Source organism: Thermobia domestica, chromosome 10 (assembly GCF_964235325.1).
Source record: "Thermobia domestica chromosome 10, izTheDome1.hap1.1, whole genome shotgun sequence".
NCBI lineage: Eukaryota > Metazoa > Arthropoda > Insecta > Zygentoma > Lepismatidae > Thermobia > Thermobia domestica.
The window spans coordinates 34,655,109-34,673,438 of NC_137463.1; the positions used below are offsets into that span (position 1 = coordinate 34,655,109).

The 18,330-nt window shown below is 35.8% G+C and overlaps 1 protein-coding gene across 5 annotated transcripts in view; it reads right to left on the reverse strand.

Moving 5' to 3' along the window:
- Nucleotides 1-384: 384 nt before the first annotated feature.
- Nucleotides 385-18,330, reverse strand: part of LOC145662433 (RNA-binding protein 1-like) — a 61,048-nt gene continuing 43,102 nt past the window's right edge. For 2 of the 5 annotated variants that reach the window (XR_014127042.1, XR_014127043.1), the window contains exons 5-7: nucleotides 15,490-15,625; nucleotides 11,184-11,222; nucleotides 385-872 (exon numbers count right to left, since the gene is read on the reverse strand). Coding sequence is in view for 2 of the 5 variants with exons in the window: in XM_081728000.1 (XP_081584126.1) it covers nucleotides 11,207-11,222 (16 nt within the window). In the remaining 3 variants the exon portion in view is untranslated. The remainder of the gene's footprint in view (nucleotides 873-11,183; nucleotides 11,223-15,489; nucleotides 15,626-18,330) is intronic. The other 3 variants (XR_014127044.1, XM_081728002.1, XM_081728000.1) reach the window with 2 other exon arrangements.

An 18,330-nucleotide genomic window follows, 5' to 3' on the forward strand; every position in this document is an offset into this window, starting at 1 on the left:
ACGCGTGTGAGACGGAACTAACGGAGTAATCTTCACTGGAAGATGTTCCATGACAATGCCCAGCAAACCAAGCATACTCGTTAGACTTGTCCCCTGTGATTATTTTATTTTTGCCAAGTTAAAAGCACCACTGAAGGATTGCTTTATTGATTGTTTCTATTATCCAGAAAGCAACGACAAGGATCTTAACTACCACCAGTCCAGAAGCCATTCCATGACTTACTGGATTGTGCAAAGTTGTGCGTAGACAAAGGATTCCACTTGTTATTCATTTATTTTTTACAGAGTAGTTTCGATTTCTAATTGCCACACTGCGCATATTGTCTATAATATCATTGGTCACTTCAGTGCATTAGTTATGGAAGTAAAAATTAAATACAGAAATACATTACATAAAAATTTCTTTTATTATGACTGAGGAAAAACCTACACAATTTCATAATGTAGAATTTCGTTTTACATTCACATAAATAAAATTTCCAAATTCCTTTCCTCTGTGATTCATAAAGTAGCATCTTAACAAGCGACTAATCTTTTCAATTCTACTGTAATGTATTCATCCTTACATTCATGATTGAGAATAAAATTTACTTTTAATACATACATCAGTCACAAAACTAATACTTAAAAATAAGGACCTGATCTACGCACATTGACATTACCTACACTAAAAAAGTAATGCAAGTTAATGTTTCGGCAAAATATAATGCATTATGAGATTTTGACATAGACATCTATAATGGACAGTTAGTGTCAGCTGAAGACTTCATTATACGATGGAGGAATATACATGCACATTCAGTTTCATATATATGTTAATCTTCAGTGTCTGGAAACAGCTCATTCTCCAGAAATCATTAGTCAGTGCTCATCTGAAACAACAAATAGACAAAATTATGCATGATTATGAAACACGATTCAATGAGAAATCAATACTCTATCAAAACCTAAATATTATAGTAGTTATTTCTGGATGTTCGAAAAGTTCCCCTAAGCCCTAGGTTGAGCATCACATACAGCAATGTTAGCGTAATTTAGGTTTATTTATTTAGTTTATACTATAATTGAATACTTACATATACGGATTGTGTATTCGGTGGATCTGTATGCATGCTGTACGAGGTACTACCCAAAATATCCGAGATTTTTTTTTTTTTTTTTTAGCAGGAAAACCAGTGGCAGTACGACATTCCGCCGCTAGATGTCGCGAGGTACATGTATTAGCTACTGCACTACAAAGTTAAATCATCTTTGACGTATTCAGTTGTAAGTTGTGGTTGTGCGTGCCAGAACGTGGTTCAGTGCCTCTGCGATTTATCCAATGGCTGACGTTAAGGAGCAACGGATTTGCATCAAGTTCTGTGTCAAGTTGAAGAAAACTGCAGCCGAAACCCACCGCATGCTAAAAGAGGCATTTGGTGAGACTGCACTGAGTCAAGCAAGAACATCTGAGTTGTTCAAGCATTTCAAAGAAAGCCGCGAATCTGGAAGATTACAAACATTTTGGTCGACCGTCAACATGCACAACACCGGAAATGATCATGAAAGTGCGTAATGTTATTTGCGAGGACAGAAGGCAGACAATTCACGATGTTTTGCAGAAACTGACGAAAGATGTTCGGCGCAAACGACCAGAGCTGTAGCAAACGAAAGACGAAGTTGCTGCACCATGACAACGCGCCCGCGCACACACCGCTTTTTGTGAGGGAATTCCTGGCCAGAAACAATATGGTAACGGTCCCTCACCCTCCCTACTCCCTTGACCTAGCCCCATGCGACTTCTACCTGTTCCGCTGTAACATATTTCAACTCTGGTTATCAGAGAGAGAATATACTTCAGAGTGCGATTGTTTACGACTGTTTGCCGCAGTTTTTGGGTTTATGAAGAGAGCAGGAAAAATGAAATCTTTGAGTTTTACGTCCCACGGTTATGCCGGTTAGGCTAAAGGAGACGGTGAAGATGAGTAATGAATGAAATGGTGGAATGAAGAAAGTGGGAGGAAACGGGAGAACCCCGAGAAAACCCACGCACACGGTGTTTGTCCACCACAAAGTTCACTTGGCGGGGGCTGGGATCAAACCCGGGACCCCTAGCACCAGAGGTGAACGCTCTACCACTGAGCCACCGCGGCCCCCAAGAGAGCAGGAAATACACCGGAAAACTACTTTTTTTTTAATAAGATATGTTTATATATCTCACACACATTTCATATATTATGCACAAATTATATTATTTTAAAAAAATAGAGGATATGAAACTTAGTTTTCTATTAGATTTCTAACTGCCAATTCAAGCACATTATTTCGATTTTATGAAGTGGAAAATGGAAATGATATGCAAACATTGGAGACCTTTTGTAAAGAAAAAAAATCATGTTTATGGCCTTTAGGCACCTACTGCTCAGGCCCGGACGGGTTAGAATGTAGGGACAGTCAGCCAGGGCCTTTGTTATGGTATTACCCAAGCATTAGACTAGTAAAACTGAGAAACCCTGGAAAATCTCAGTTAGGATGGTCGATGAAAGTTCAAACCCACGTTCCCCCGCAGTACACATTGCAAATCCGAAGTACCATACCCGAGCCATTGGACCATGGAGATGGGCACGTTGGCATGTTGGGTGATGTCCAAAACAAAATCCAACTTGGTCATATCGAAGTAATCGAACTGAAGTTTGTCAATATTGAATCATTACCTTGTTATTTAAGTGGTCTGGTGTTTATATCTTGGACACTGGACTGCTCCCTTTTTTCAAGTTTTCCTTGGTTTACGAAGCAAATGCTGAGATGGTGTCTAAAATGAAACGCAGGGTTATATACTTTCCCTTGTTATAGTGGTGTAGCCACACCAACTTAAGTGGAAGGTCAAACATTAGCATGAAGGTAGGGGGCTTATATAAATACAAATGTCTGACCCTTAAAGAAATCTTTCCCTCCCCTTGTGCTTATTAGAGGAAGAAAGAATGATCTCTGATTTCCCACTAACCTGCTACCTTCCCTGCGTACATTAAGTACTGTAGCAGCTTAGTGCAAATCTACATTCCTTTCTCAATACAAACTAATGACGTGCGTCTACGATTAAAAATCGATAGTCTACGTTTGCATGTACACAATAGGTAGGGGCACGAGTTTTTCGCACTAAGAGTCGCATTTTCCAAATAGTTTCGCATTTTGTAGCTCTGGCGGAAAAGATATTTTTACAACTGTTTTTTGTATTCATAGATCACTAAAGAAGTAAATCATTAATTACCTAAAAACAAAATATACTGAATATTTCACTTGACATTGTAAATTTCACTTATGGACTTTTTTTTTTTTTTTAATCAAACTGAAGGGAAATCAGTAACTAAACTTACTATGCCTCTATGAGTAGGAAAGTTTTGCTGTCTTCTGAAAACATAAGCACAAGTTACTTTTAAGCATGTTACATGTTTCCACAATTTCCTTCTCCATTGTTGTACGTGTACGTGTTGTTGTACTACCAGTCCCTACTTGAAAAAAAAAAAAAATCTCTCACAATTAGCATTGCTTGTTGGAAGCCATATATATGTAAGTGCATTTACAACAAACTTCAGTCATCACTTCGGAATTTTTGTCCATTGAAAACATTCACTACACTGCACTTTCCAGACGAATTACTTGTCAAGAGTTCATAGGCCACTTTGTAAAACTCCAAACACGGTACTTTACAAGCTTTTAAAAACTTCCTTAACGCAACTGGCGTATTGTTAGAAATTTCGCGCGCAAAACTGCCAATTTTGCGTTTTATCGCGCAACGAAAACCAATGAAAATATGCAGAGAATATCATAAAACGTCAAGTTACTGAAAATTACTTAATTCTGACGCATTTCGTTTTATCGCACATTGCGAAAAACTCGTGTCCCTAACAATAGGTAGACTATTTTCGGCGTAGACATGTACACAACAACGTAAACTATAATGATTGCCTAAACTGTGACTTGTAAAGCTTTGAAAACTGAAATTCATAATTAAACATGCCACGAATGTGTAGAAACCTTAATTTTATGCTTATAAAAGAACTCAGAAAGTATTATGTATTTTGCAATTACTGCGAAAAGAAATTAACCAACACAGCCGCTTCTAGACTTAAGGCACATAGGTAAAAACCATTGTTATTTTTATTAGACTTATTAAAATTTTATTTTATTTTGTGACAACTGAGAAATGACACCTCAAGAGGGCAGGGATATATGTAGTCCACCTTACGTGTAACATTACAAATTCTAGTATTTTTTAAGTACAAGGACAAAGTGCTGCGAAATGCCATTACTCACATATAATTTTAATTTACTGTTTCTAGAGAAAATTAAACTTTACCTCGTCTGAATAGAAATTGCTTCGTTGTCCTTGTCAAAGCACAAATAAGTACAAGTGAATATATTACAAGCGAATAAACTAGAATAAGGGGGCACTACACGTGCACGGCAAAGGAGTAGATGGATGGCCCAACTTCTGGATAGCATTGAAAAAGTTCCTATTAGTCCTACTAATGAACAAGGAGTGGTTCCTACCTACATCATCATTTATTTATTTATTTCATTATTTATACATCACTGCTATCGTGAAGTGATTGGCTGTTCCATTCTAGGTACTGCTCTGTTCCAGCTTCAAATATCGGGGAGAGAATTCGCACTCTATTACTTGATCTTTATGGATTTATCATACAACATGACATTTTCATTGTGTCGATCCAGCAATAAAAGGCTGAGTATAGTACAGAAAACTAAAGGGGCTCTGCATAAATTACCACATACACTTGTTCAGCCACGAAATACCCATTGGTTATCTTATGAAAGTAGCGCGATCGTTATTTGCCAACATTTCACCGCTATCTGCTAATCCCTCGAATAGATTTATAGTGATGGTGCGGTCAATTGTACTTTGGTTGAAGGACTGCTACTACTATTAAAGTCTTTTATCGTGTTTGTTTTGACTCTGTTGTCGAAGTTATTGAAGCCACTAATAAGACTGAGTAAGTCTCTTCAAAGTACCTAAAATAACAGTTGTGAAGCTACGTCCCTCGTAAATGCAGTTGTATCAGAATTTTCTTTCTACAAATTCTCGATGCATCAAAACCAATGATGGCTCTGCAGGAGAGGCAGGTGTTAACATTTTTGTGATGACATCTCCAAGCAAGAGATGATCAAGATTGGGAAGTTTTACAGAGAGGCAATGGTGCAAAATGTTAAGAGACAGGTTAATGATGATTTTCAGGCTCTGTCGTCATTTCAGAAGACCTTTAACAGAAAGCGGAAATTCAGATTTTAAGCAGTTTTTTCTAGTATTGAACATATCTCTGGAAGACATTTCTTTTTAGTACAGGATTCTACGACATTACGAAGAGATCTTTCGTATATGCACTTTCTGTGTAAATTCGTTTCTGATGATCAGAAGAGGGTGATGTTTTCATTGTTGTTCTCCGCAGTGAAGCAATTGTAACTGCTATGCTAACTAATGCGAAGTAAAATGCAAAACCTGTGTTGCGTTGGCAAAAACCAATATGGAATGAGGCCCAAGCTTTTTTACTTTTAAGTCACTTTGTGAATTGGAGGTCTTACTGCACTACTTTCCTGCCTTCGCTCACCCAGGCTACCACAATTCCTGGCGTATTATGAATTAAACCCACTCGTGTAACCAGAGGCATTGTGAATAATATCTTCACGAGAGATTATCAGCAAAATGTTAAAGAGACAGGTTTAATGATGATTTTCAGGCTCTGGCGTCATTTCAGAAAACCTTTAAAGAGAAAGAGGAAAACCCAGACTTTTAAGAACTTTCCCTAGTATTAGCCATATCTCAAGAAAACACTTCTACTGAAATATGGCATTCTGAGTTGCCTAAAGGAAGAGCTGTACCTTAGCATCTACAACTTCTCTGATGTAGCAGGCAAAATCATGTGCTACATCCAATGTGTGTACCCAATACTGCTCCGCGCCGTTACAATTGACGTTCTGCCACTATGACGCTTGATAATGCACGCACCACGATAGCGTCTAACACCTATGCGGCCATCACTGTAGAATACATTTTGAAGCGGAACTATATATATATATATATATATATATATATATATATATATATATATGGATATTTGTGTTTTGGAAAAATAAAGAAGGGCATATAAATTTGTAAACTCTATAAAAGTCAAAAAACCATCAGGAACTACGGTAGAAGATTAAATAGTACTTTTTTAAAAGTACTTTATATTTTTAATTAACCAATTTAGATTAAATGGAATTTTTAGTTACGTCCTATAAGCTAAAGGAGACAGATGATTAATGACTGATTAATGATGGAAGAATCAGTGGAGGGAACCCAGACCCCTCGCAAGAGAGAAGAGATGCAGCACTGAGCTAGTGTGTTCCGTTAAGATAAGGGTTCCCACAGATTTTTGCAAATTGTTTTCCCTGACAAAAGTTTGTTTATTTCTTCCATTTTTTCGTAACTCCATTAGTTTAGTTAGATACCTAAAGGTAGGCACTAACTTCCTAGAAAATGGGTCGGCCCAGAAAACATACGTGGCTAAACAGATATATACACAGTCTGGTCAAAGGTTTTGTCCAAACATTTACGAAAAATGCCAGCAGTTAGAAATGATATGAAACCGTAATGTTGGTTGAACTTATAACATTATTTTCCTTTGTTTCTTGCAGAGTGAAGATGGAGTGAGGAAAGAAAGAAGATCGTGTTGCAGTTTAGCCCTACACATGTGCGGACGCCCTCTGACAACCATTTTTAAGTTACTGTGAAAACTGAATATTACACAGAAATTCCTTTATCGCATGATATAGTGATATAATGCAACATCATCTGTCGAGGATAACCCTTGCACTAATAGACTTCGCCCCGTTAGGACACCAGATATCATTAAAGCAGCGAATGCAAGAATCGTTCGAAATGCGGCACGTACGCAGAAACTCATGGCCCTGCACATGAACATGTCGCGATCATCAAAATTACAGATACTTAGATTTTTATTAACATCTTAAAATATGAATCATTTAAGTCCCTTTGAATCCTTCTTACAACTTTGAATGTCACCTCTTTAGACATTAATTTGTCTACAAAAATATGCTTAAAATAGTTGTGGTATTGACTACCATATTTCTGAAATAAAGCAATTTTTTTATTTTAAAAAAATCATGTTTCCCTTGTATCCAGCAGGTGGTCCATTTATCTGGATGTAAGCCAACAATCAGTTGTGCCAATCTTCTCAAACGAAAAATCGCTGGCTGCAGGGCGGTTAGTCATAATATTGTTAATTAGAGACCACCAGCTTTTACAAATCGTCCTGAGGTTACCATTTTTAAGTATCACAATTACGTTTTACCACGACGGCAGCGTTACCAAGCAATACGCAAGGCTCAGCAAGCATCCCGCCAACGGACAGCTGTCTGCTAGGGTCTCGACTCGGATGTATGTACTGCAAAACTGGCGACTGTAGCGCTCGTATTGGCGACTATACGTATCGCTTACTCTTCCCTTTCACGATGCTTATGTTTATCGGTATATTATCATGATTATGAAATGTTGAATTGTTCTGAATCGTGTTTTATTTATGGAGAACTTTTATTTACAGAGTAGACAGTCTTTCTGCAGCCCGCATTTTCTTTCTGCGACATTATCGCACCGTCGCCTGTTGTTCTGCTTTGGGATATTCAATATTGTTGCGTTGCATGATCTCTGAATTCAAAATAACTCCATTACTTAAAAGTTGCCTTCATTATCGAGAATAACTACTTGGTTTCCCTGACATTGAATAACTTCTTAATAATTTCCCTAACTTTTCAAGAACTTTTTTGATTTTCCTGGCATGCCTTGATTTTGATTGATTTTCCAGGTTTGTGTGAACCTTTGATATAGACAATGTAATGACAGCATCTATAACCGTATTATTACAGGGCCATATTATACAGTTATAACTATACAGGCTTGGCCAAAAGTATTTGCTACCCCCTCAATTCTTACACTCTGAACTCCTTTTGCGTGTTACCAAGTACATATAACAATTTGCAAGTATTACCACGCTAAACTGACTAACCGAAGCAAACGATGACATCATAAACACAAAAGAACAAGTTGCAACATGTGTACGGAAGAAAGCGTACATTTTGCTTGTAACTGTTCAGTTTACTGCGGACGCTCGAAGTGCACATTGCTCAATAGTTCCCAACTGACAGTGGCTTACTGTAAAGAATAGTAATATTTTTCTACAGAAATGCCAAAACCATAATAATTATATTTAGCTAAACGTGCGAAAATACGATTACAGTATGAAGAAAACAAAATACATATAACAAAAATATTGACTGTCCTCATAGTATTATGTGATACATTATAGATCGTTATAAAAGGATAAAATTATGAGAACTTACAAAGAAGTGGTAGAAAACGCATTACAAGTGCGAGAGAAGACCGACAGTTGGTACAGAGTTCTTTAAGAAATCGACAAAAGATCGTCTTCTGAGCTCACTGCTGATTTATTCGGACGCACTGAGAAAAAAGTTCCAGCCAGAACAGTAAGAAGAAGGCTTCAACATGCCGGTCTACTTTGATTGTAAGATAAGAGTAAACAGTAGCAATTATACTAGCGTATGGGACTTATAGAAATTTCACTGAGGAGGATTGGTCGCATATCATATGGTCGGACGAATTTAATTTCGAGTTATTCTCATTTGATGAATCCCAGATTAATTTATTTAGATACAACAAAATAATAGAGGAACAAATTAACTTATTGTTCATTACCCTTTCTTACTTTAAGGATCTTTGTTTTAACTTCGGGTGTTTGGTACTGAGGTGCATCTACGTAAGGCGCAAAGTGGGCGAAAAATACAAGGCAGAATGTATGGTAACAACCGAAAAACACGAAAAGGAAGTATAATGGTGTGAGGTTGCATATCGGTACATGGAGTACACAAAACCGTAACATGTGAAGGTCGAATGGATCAAAAAAATACATCCAAGTATTAGAATTTGCGCTGGAACCATCTTTTAATAAAGTATTCGTTAGATTGAATACATTCTGAAGCGCAAGATAAGGGAGCACTCTATCACATCAAGAGAAGCACTAAAACATGTTTTGATTCACGAGTGGCAATTACTGCACAAGAAAGTTGACTTTACCAAAAAGAATAACTGATGTTGTTAATGCAAAGATTTTGTACGAAACATTAAAATATATTTCTATTTTCATGAACTCAAATTTTGTATTTAACCTGAATGTATAATAATTTAATGTTATTAAGGTTTCACATAGGTGACAAATAACTTTCGCCAAGGCTGATATTAAAAATTAAACAGATTGGAACGGATTACGCAAAACAGCGGTTTGCTTTTAATTCAGAATTTATTTTGAGTTACTACACAAAACTATCACTTCTTTGTTTTATGCTATAATATATTAAAGTTGACTTAATAGATCGATTAAAATGACTTTACATTAGACATGCATATGTGAAATTTCTCATGTTTATATATGGATCGTTTCAATTCTATTCAGAATTTGTAAATATAGAAATTAAGGAAGCATTAAATACTTTTATTGTGAAAAGAAGTAATTCTTGTATTTGTAAGTTCTTTTTATCTTTAACCCTTTTATATTTTATCACCTTTTTTATGTGATAGGGTAGTGTCTTCATTATTCGATTAAAAAAAAAAGTACCAATAAAGCTTTTTACTTCGTTTTTTTAAAAGCCTGGAGGCCTTGTAGAACACGTTACGCATGATTTCACGGTCTTCTGCGTTGAGATATAGAGGATTGTGACGTCACGACTTTAAAAAATATTTTTTGTTACGAATATTTTTATTATTTTTGGGCGGGCTTACTTTTGTCTTTAGAAGACTGAAATTTTGCACACACATTCAGGGCACCCCTTAGTAGTTTTCAGATTTTTTTAAACAAAAAATCCCTTTTTCGCGATTTTCCCGCCGCAGATACATGATGGGGACCTGTGAATGGTACCACTTGAAAGGCTGTTCTGTTCTGAAGAGAATGAGATGCGAACCATAATCCTAGGATAAATAGGGATGATGATGTAGCTGGTTGACTAAAAGTCTACAACTTACCTTAAAAAAATAAATAAATAAAAAAATAAAAAAAATAAAAAAATAAAAGGGTTTACAGAACTGAGAGGTGCTATTTCTACCTTGATTACGCAGAAAGCACATGCCGTTCCCGTTCAAGATCGTAATAAAACTTGTAAACATAATTACATATATGAGAGCAGCATGTATGTATAAAGAAAATTTATTTCGCATCTTCTTCGAATGAACTCGAAAGATTTTATTCGGATACTGAAAGCTAGTCCACAATACTTATTAACTTAAATGTTTAACTTCATATTTAATTCTGTATTGGGGATAGACATTTGAAATAAGGCCAAATTCCGAACAGTTAAATAAATACATATAAACAGAACACAAACTACACAAATTATGATACTGTTAACAGACCGTAAAACACTACGCTGCAACATTCTATTACAATTTATTCAATGGCAAAATTTTACGAAATAGTAAAGTATGAAGTGCCAACAAATAACAAATAGTTTCCAACAACTACAAGGTGGCCACAAAGTTCCGTCATCTCTTGATAAATGCTAATATAAGTTTTCCCGTTACCCCTTTATAAATGCTAATGTAAGGTTTTCGCGAATATCTTACAGAAGTCTTTCCGTGGGGTTGGATTGGTGGTGATAGTCCGGATCTGCCCGCTCCGCCTGCCTGGCCACCACGAAGGCCTGACCTCATCACTTGCGATACTGCACTATGGGGATTCAAAAAGGGCATCGTTGAACAAAACCGTTACGATACCATTGCCGAACTAAGAGAAGATGTGAAACTAGCTTTCACTCAAATTACACCTGCAATGCTTCGCAAAATGTGGCACAGAACCTGGCGACGTATTATCCTTTGTCATGAGAATGATGGTTGACAGACTTATCCTTTGGACATTTAATGTTTCCTATCTCAATAAAACTTCTCGAAAGCATTGTTGTTCAGGTCATTCAGTTCTTTACGTGTAGTTATATACGTACGTTTAGTGGTGTATGTTACTTATTTTCAAGGGTAACGGGACTTTGTGGACACCCTATATATATATCCTCATCACGGTGTAAATAATTATTGGTATAAAGGTTAACACGACAACGTGAAATCTTACCTTCGAGCATCAAAAGAACAGGTTCAGGCTGAGTATTTACTGCAATAGAACAAAATTGTGAAAAAACATGTTACAAATTTAATAGACGAACACAAATACACAATAAATAGACAAATATATATACACTAGATGAAAATGTATTAGTGTACTACTACACGTAGATACGTTCACCCAATTTCGTTTATCTATAATTATGGAACAAATTAACACTAATATTTACAAACAACACACAAACATATGCCAAATAGCGAAAGGTGCAACAGACAAACAAAAGTTACATACACACACGCACAAGCAAAACTATACACATTCAAACGAAACTATTCTAAAATGTGACCTTATCTACATAAAAAGCATATTTTCAACCACCTTCGACCTCGTAAAAGGAAACGTCCGATACGATGTAAAATTCTGGTCATTCCCCAGTTTTAAGAGAAGTAGTCAATAAATTTTAATTTTGGTTTCGGAAAATTTTAATGGCACTTATTTTATTGGAAATGAATTTCACATAGAAAAAAATACAAACTAAACACAAAGTACTATAGACGAAGCTGCAATGAAGCTTGATTTACTGCCCACAAAAACAACTATTTTAAAAATAAATAAAAATCAGCATTTTTACTCTAAAATATTCTAGTGACTTTTTAGCAAGTTATACGTTAAATATGGATATATTTTATTTACAAAATACTGATATGGTTATGATAGTAAGTGATAATGACTCGAGGGATCTGTCATGAAAATAAAAATTAAAAATAGAGCACAAAAAGAAAATTTTTAACATTAAAAGCACGGATCGTTTTTGTAATGAACGCATACATGTGTTGCAGTTTCTTGAGAGAGGCTCAAAAAACAAAACGCCGACATGCTATGTTGTTTCCGGAAAACTACGTTACCTCGAGAATACTACCAAGATTGCTCCTGTGAAGGCCAGAAATGGCTTCAACATTACCTACATATCACGTTTCCACCGAATACTGGCTTCATTCAGTTGTTTGAATTTGGAAACGTACTATTTTGAAAGATGCTATACCCTGCATGAAAAACGCCGGGCCATTAAATGAACGTGGTTGTCCAGAATCACTTTGTAGTCCATGGTAGTAATTCTTCCTATCAAGATGATAACTTGAACTTGCTCAAGAGCATACGGTGACCACCTCAACTACAATGGAATCTCCACCATGCTTCAATACTGAGAGAATAGATTCTTAACTGTAAGTTTTTTTGAGTGTTTTACGTGTAAACACGTCTCACAACAGTGAATAGCGTAATTAATCCAATCGACTTCATAATATAGTCCAATGATCGGTGACATTCTGTACTCGTGGCACCATTATTGCCACCAATTTTGCAAATCACCTGTAGCACTTTGGCCAATTAAGGTTTGCTATGAATATTGTGTTTATGCAATTTCCTTCGTCCTGTTGTAGTGAAACAAATTGCACTAGGTGTAAACTGAGTTTACCAGTTACATACGTCAGATTTTTTCTTATTACAAACCACAATAGTGTTCCCCTGAATCTTATTTCTGCTATGGTTATAACATTTCGCAGACGGCTTTTTCCATTAACCCTGCAATCTACCAGGACAATAAAGTGTTCTTGATAACTCTGATGATCTTGGAACTTTCAGTCCAAGACCATCAATTTGTTCGTTTTGGGAGTCTGTAAAAATATATCGTAGATCAACATCAAACAACTACTTCCTGAAAACAGTAAGACATATCTTCTCTTACACAGAAACAAAAGGAAGTATGTGCCATGTCAAAAAGGAAAAATCAAAAAATTAAGAATTGTTAACAGATGGTGTTCACATTATTTTGTCCAAACGTTATGCACATTATTTATAAGGCCATAACTGCATTTGGTTTACAGGCAAACAGAAACTACATACAGTATATGACAGGTGATCATTCTGGAGCTGCGAAGTTTTTTTTTTTTTTCCTTTTTTAAACAGATTATCATCGGTACACTTCCACTCCAATTGTCTTTAATTACATAACATCTCACAACAACATAGTATGTATATATCACGTCATCTTCATATATCTTCCTGTGAGAGAAGCATGAGTTCGATATATTCTTCTACATTTTTTTTAATTACTATAGTGTGGGTTTAATTTTCGCTTGATTCCTTTGTTTATAACTGCTTCATATTTGAACTCTCCTCGCAACACACACCTCAGCTAATGCATACAGAAAGCGGGAAAACAACATATGGTAAAAATTTCACAGATAAAATATTGCCTAAAATAGGAATTCGAGCAAGCGTGGAGCAGAAATGATTTTCTTTTTTTTTTTATCACCATTCGAAACTGTAAAAAGACAAAAAGAGAAAGGGCAACTTAACTAGAATATTTTCGAGTTCGAAAACGCGGTCATGATATATTGTACACAAAACTCATATTGATTTTTTTTTTTTATCTATTATCACCTATGCTGTGCGTGGGAGTACTTTGAATAATGGCAACAATACTCTTTCTCCCTTAACACTGATTAGTGATAACTATTCCCTAACTGGTTGAAGATTAGAAAAGAAAGATCCTATGCAACTAACTAATAATAGTAGTTTCGCGAGCTAATCTACAGATCCTAAGATGTAACCGTTAGTTGAGGTTCCGTTTAGGAGAATCGGTACTTACTATTTCACCCTTTACTAATTTTTCTCATCGTTCTGTTTCGTCCATAGATCATAACCATGGAATGTAACATTCAAAGTAGTTTTTACTAATGTAAGTTCACCAGTCTCCACGATATATTACACAAGCCCATCCAGTCTTAATCATTTCCTTAAAGTCAATTACGACTTCGGATAAGATCGAATTTAAAACCAACCTATTTTAGACTCAAAAGATTAAAATACGCCCTAATTAATCACTGAGTTTCTCAGAAGACAATAAATTTAGTATAAGAGCTCCCTCATGGCTAAGCAGTTAGCGTATGCGCCTTTGGCGTGGGAGACCCGGATTCAATTCACGGTGGGAGCTAATGTGGTTTGGATCCCACATTAAGCTGTAGGGTCACGTCTCATACAGCCTCACGTCTAAAAATGATGCTAAATCCAAAATCAAGTCAAATCAAATTTAAACCAATAATAAAATACCAGAAAGTACTTTAAAAACGAATATTCTATGTCGGCTTTTATACGGTACTGTATACTATGCGTTATTCCTTCTCTTACATCTGGGTATGTACTGGAGTTGACTTGGATATTTACAGTGTCCTACCAGGAAAAAAAAAATCCAGTAACCACGGTAAAAAAAAAAAAAAAAAAAAAAAAAAAAAGTGCCAAATACAACTGTATGGTATGATAATGAACAGCCTGTAAAATAAGTTGAAAAGCAGTCTTCTTCAATATTCTAACAGAAAAATTGCACACACGCTACTGGGTTAAAATCGAAAGAAAAAAAAATAACCAGAAGAGTGTTTCCCTACATTATTTCTGGCCTTCTAAATAGTAATTTGCTACCCCCTGATTCACGTAGCATCCCAAATATCTCATGATGTCGGGCCAACACCGAAAATTCTGTCATCTTAACAGAAACAGGAAGTTGGTGCTATCGGAACAATGCATCTCGTTACAGCCTATCATTTAAATACGGATTAAAAAGAAAGAAAGAAAGAGGGAGGGGACTAGATTGTTCCTTAAACAAAAAATCTGACCAAAGCGAGCACCTATATTTCAATAGCTTCTGTTATAGATTCGGCATTATATAACTGCCTTTATTAGATACTGGGATAATGTCTGATGAAGAAAACGATATATTACCGAAAGTGTAACACAGGTTATTAAACTATTAGATGTTTGGTTTGATCAAATCTTATTTCTATTTATACTATATGCAGTTCCAACGCTAGAATGAGCAGGATTATTCCTACTTTGCAATTAAACACATGACCTATTTCACCTACTTCATAATGAGTATGCATCTCGTTGCTTGTATGTGTAATACAACAAAGGACACGAAGTTTTACAAAGGACAAATACGTGAATTTAGTACAGAATAACACGACAAATAATACTGTGAGTTCTTACGTAAATATCGTATGTATATTTCATTTACACTGATATGACCCCCAACTAGTATCCTGATGATATTCTGATCCACAAAGACAAGTATTTCCAGTAAAGAGACGAGAAAAACTGGCTTAATTACAAACTATTCAATTTTGCACTTTACAGAGAATCTCTCAGCTGCCCTACATTTAAGTCTACTTTATATATATATATAAGATTTCTTAACCGTATAAATGCTAGCAATACGTATTAGAAAAGTGACTGAACTGAAAAATTAATTTGTTTTTACCATATCAAATTTCCTTATACAGAGAAAAAAAGGTTACGGTCAATTTGCATGTGTGTAGACTTTACGAATCCATCGCAGGCCTTCTTCCCCCCACGACTTGATGTTGAAATTAGTCCAACCAGCCGGAAGATTTATGCTGTGAGAGAATTTCTTCAACTTTAGTAAATTTCAGAAAGGAAATCTAAAGATACATATTAAAATTTGCTTTCCTATTGTTAAATATTACGTGTTACAACGAACTGTTAGGATCACTATCTTTTGCTGAAAATTGGATCTCAACAATTTTTGGTATTAATTTGTAGTAAAGTTTGATTTCATATTACTGTAATTTTACAATGATTTTATTAAAAATAATAAATGAAAAAATAATTTCAATATCAATTAATAACTAAAGCAAATAATTTGATTACAATTACATAGGCACACGAAGCTTCTTATTCAAATAAACTATTTAAGTATGCCTTTTAAATAGACTTTCTATATTCCTTATTCTACTTGAATTAATCAAATATAGGTGAAAGTAATTTTAAGATTAAAACACATATTCAGTTTTTTAGCTGTTTAAACTGCACAAATTAGATTAATTGACTTATAACATCTTAATAATGGCAATATTTATTAGAATTAGACAGTAAAAAAATATGCCAAATCAAGTAATGTACTTTAAATAACAATATCTATCTAATTTGGAGAATACAATCCTTACTAGCTTTTATTCCTGGTTTTACAAACATTTAGTAATCAATTTTGTGCGAATGCCAATGAAGAAAGTATTCAAGTTGATAGGATTAAACATTTCTGCAACATAGAGTATTAAGAGATAAAGGAACTTGGCAGAATGTACAAATCAACGAGAATTCTTCTCGACGTCTTCACGAAGCTCCACAAGCCGTATAAGCCATCTTTGGAAGGAGTAGATGATACATGAAAAGTTCATATGATAGCATCAACAGTGTTATCAAGTAATAATAATAATAATAATAATAATAATAATAATAATAATAATAATAATAATAATAATAATAATAATAATAATAATAATTATATATACAGAGTGTTTCAAAACACCGACAACGTTTGGGAGATGATCCCTGACATCAAGATAAGGCCAAAAATATAGACCAACCTGGGTGCACAAATGCTTCCTTTCGGAGTTATAGGCTGCCGAAAACATGAAAATATGAACTTTGAAGGCCCATAGCTACAAAACTATGGGACCTACCAAAGTCGGGTCAAGACTTCGCTTAGCTATTGGTATTTGCCCTATCCAAATATCCAAGTTTTAGAATCCTAAGGCACTCAGGCAACAGTTTTTATAGAGGGAGTTGTGAGTACTTCAGATTATATGTTTCTAGCAAAACTCCCTCTATAAAAATTGTTGCGTGAGTACCTTAGGATTCTAAAACTTGGATATTTGGATACGGCAAATACCAGTTCCTAAGTGAAGTCTTGACCCGACTTTGGTAGGTCCCATAGTTTTGGAGCTTTGGACCTTCAAAGTTCATGTTTTCATGTTTTCGGCAGCCTATAACTCCGAAAGGAAGGATTGTGCACCCAGGTTGGTCTATACTTGTCTATCTTGATGTCAGGAATCACCTCCCAAACGTTGTCGGTGTTGTTTTAAAACACCCTGTATATAATTACTTGATACTGTTATCTGACATTGGCAAAGGAACACTGCTAATGCACGCTTGAAGCATGGAAAAAGGTCGTCTTGGTAGATGAGCCAAAGCACCAGTTGTTACAAGTATAGGCCGGGTACGAGTACGTAGTCAACCATATAATGCAGTGGATCCTTCTTGCCAGCAGATACAGTTTAGGACAATGGTGTGTATCCTCATATGAAGACTTCATGTGGGATGAAACTGGATTCACGGTACATATGACAACGTTTTTCACCGGCGAATGTTATAGGACCCTAAGAAAATGACAAAGCTTACCATTGCACCCGTAATGCTCTTCCTGTAATTGATGTTCATATTTCGACTCGCTCTGGAGTCATGTTTGTTTTTTTAAGGTTGGAACTCCTATAGTATCATGGTTGTCTGCAAACTGGATTCCACTGCTTAGGGCATAAGCAGACAACGATAGTATTATACGAGTTCCAGCTTATAAATAAATAAATAATAATAAAACTAATAGCAAATGGTTGCGAACGTGACTCCAGAGAGAGTCGAAATATCAACACAAACTTGAAAAAGAGGATCATGGATGCAAAGGTAAGCTTCGTCATTTCATTAATTTAAAGATGCACCCCACAGTATCTATTAGTAAGCTACAGAACCTGCTGCAGATCATAATTATCCCTTTGTTTGCATCCAGCACCCTGCAGACGATATTGTCTACAACAACACAATGCTCCAGTCCATCGATCCCGATTTGGCTGGCTGGACGATGCTTGCCTGGCCCCGAGAAGTCCCAATCTATCACACTGAGCAAATCTGGGATGCTGTCGAGAGGGATGTGCGCCATGGACCCAGCTCCGACGCCTATGGATTATGGGACGCAGTGTAGCGATCATGGATCAGTTTGGCTCCTCAACGCTTTCGGTGATAAGTGGTCCATGTCACACCGCATCGCCGCCGTCGTCAAGCGAAAGAGGGTGCTACTAGCCAGATATCTCTGATTCAATTACTCTGAGTGTGTGTATTAATGTTAATTTTACCCTATATATTCTCCTAATCCTCGTCACCATCGCTTTATAAAAATAGCTCACGTTGAGTTGATTCCAATGTTTCCCACGATTTTCTAGGAACACGGAAACCTGAATTTTAATATTAATAATAGTTTAGTTATAATACATACTATCATGCCTAGCAAATTTCTTTTATTTCCTTCGTT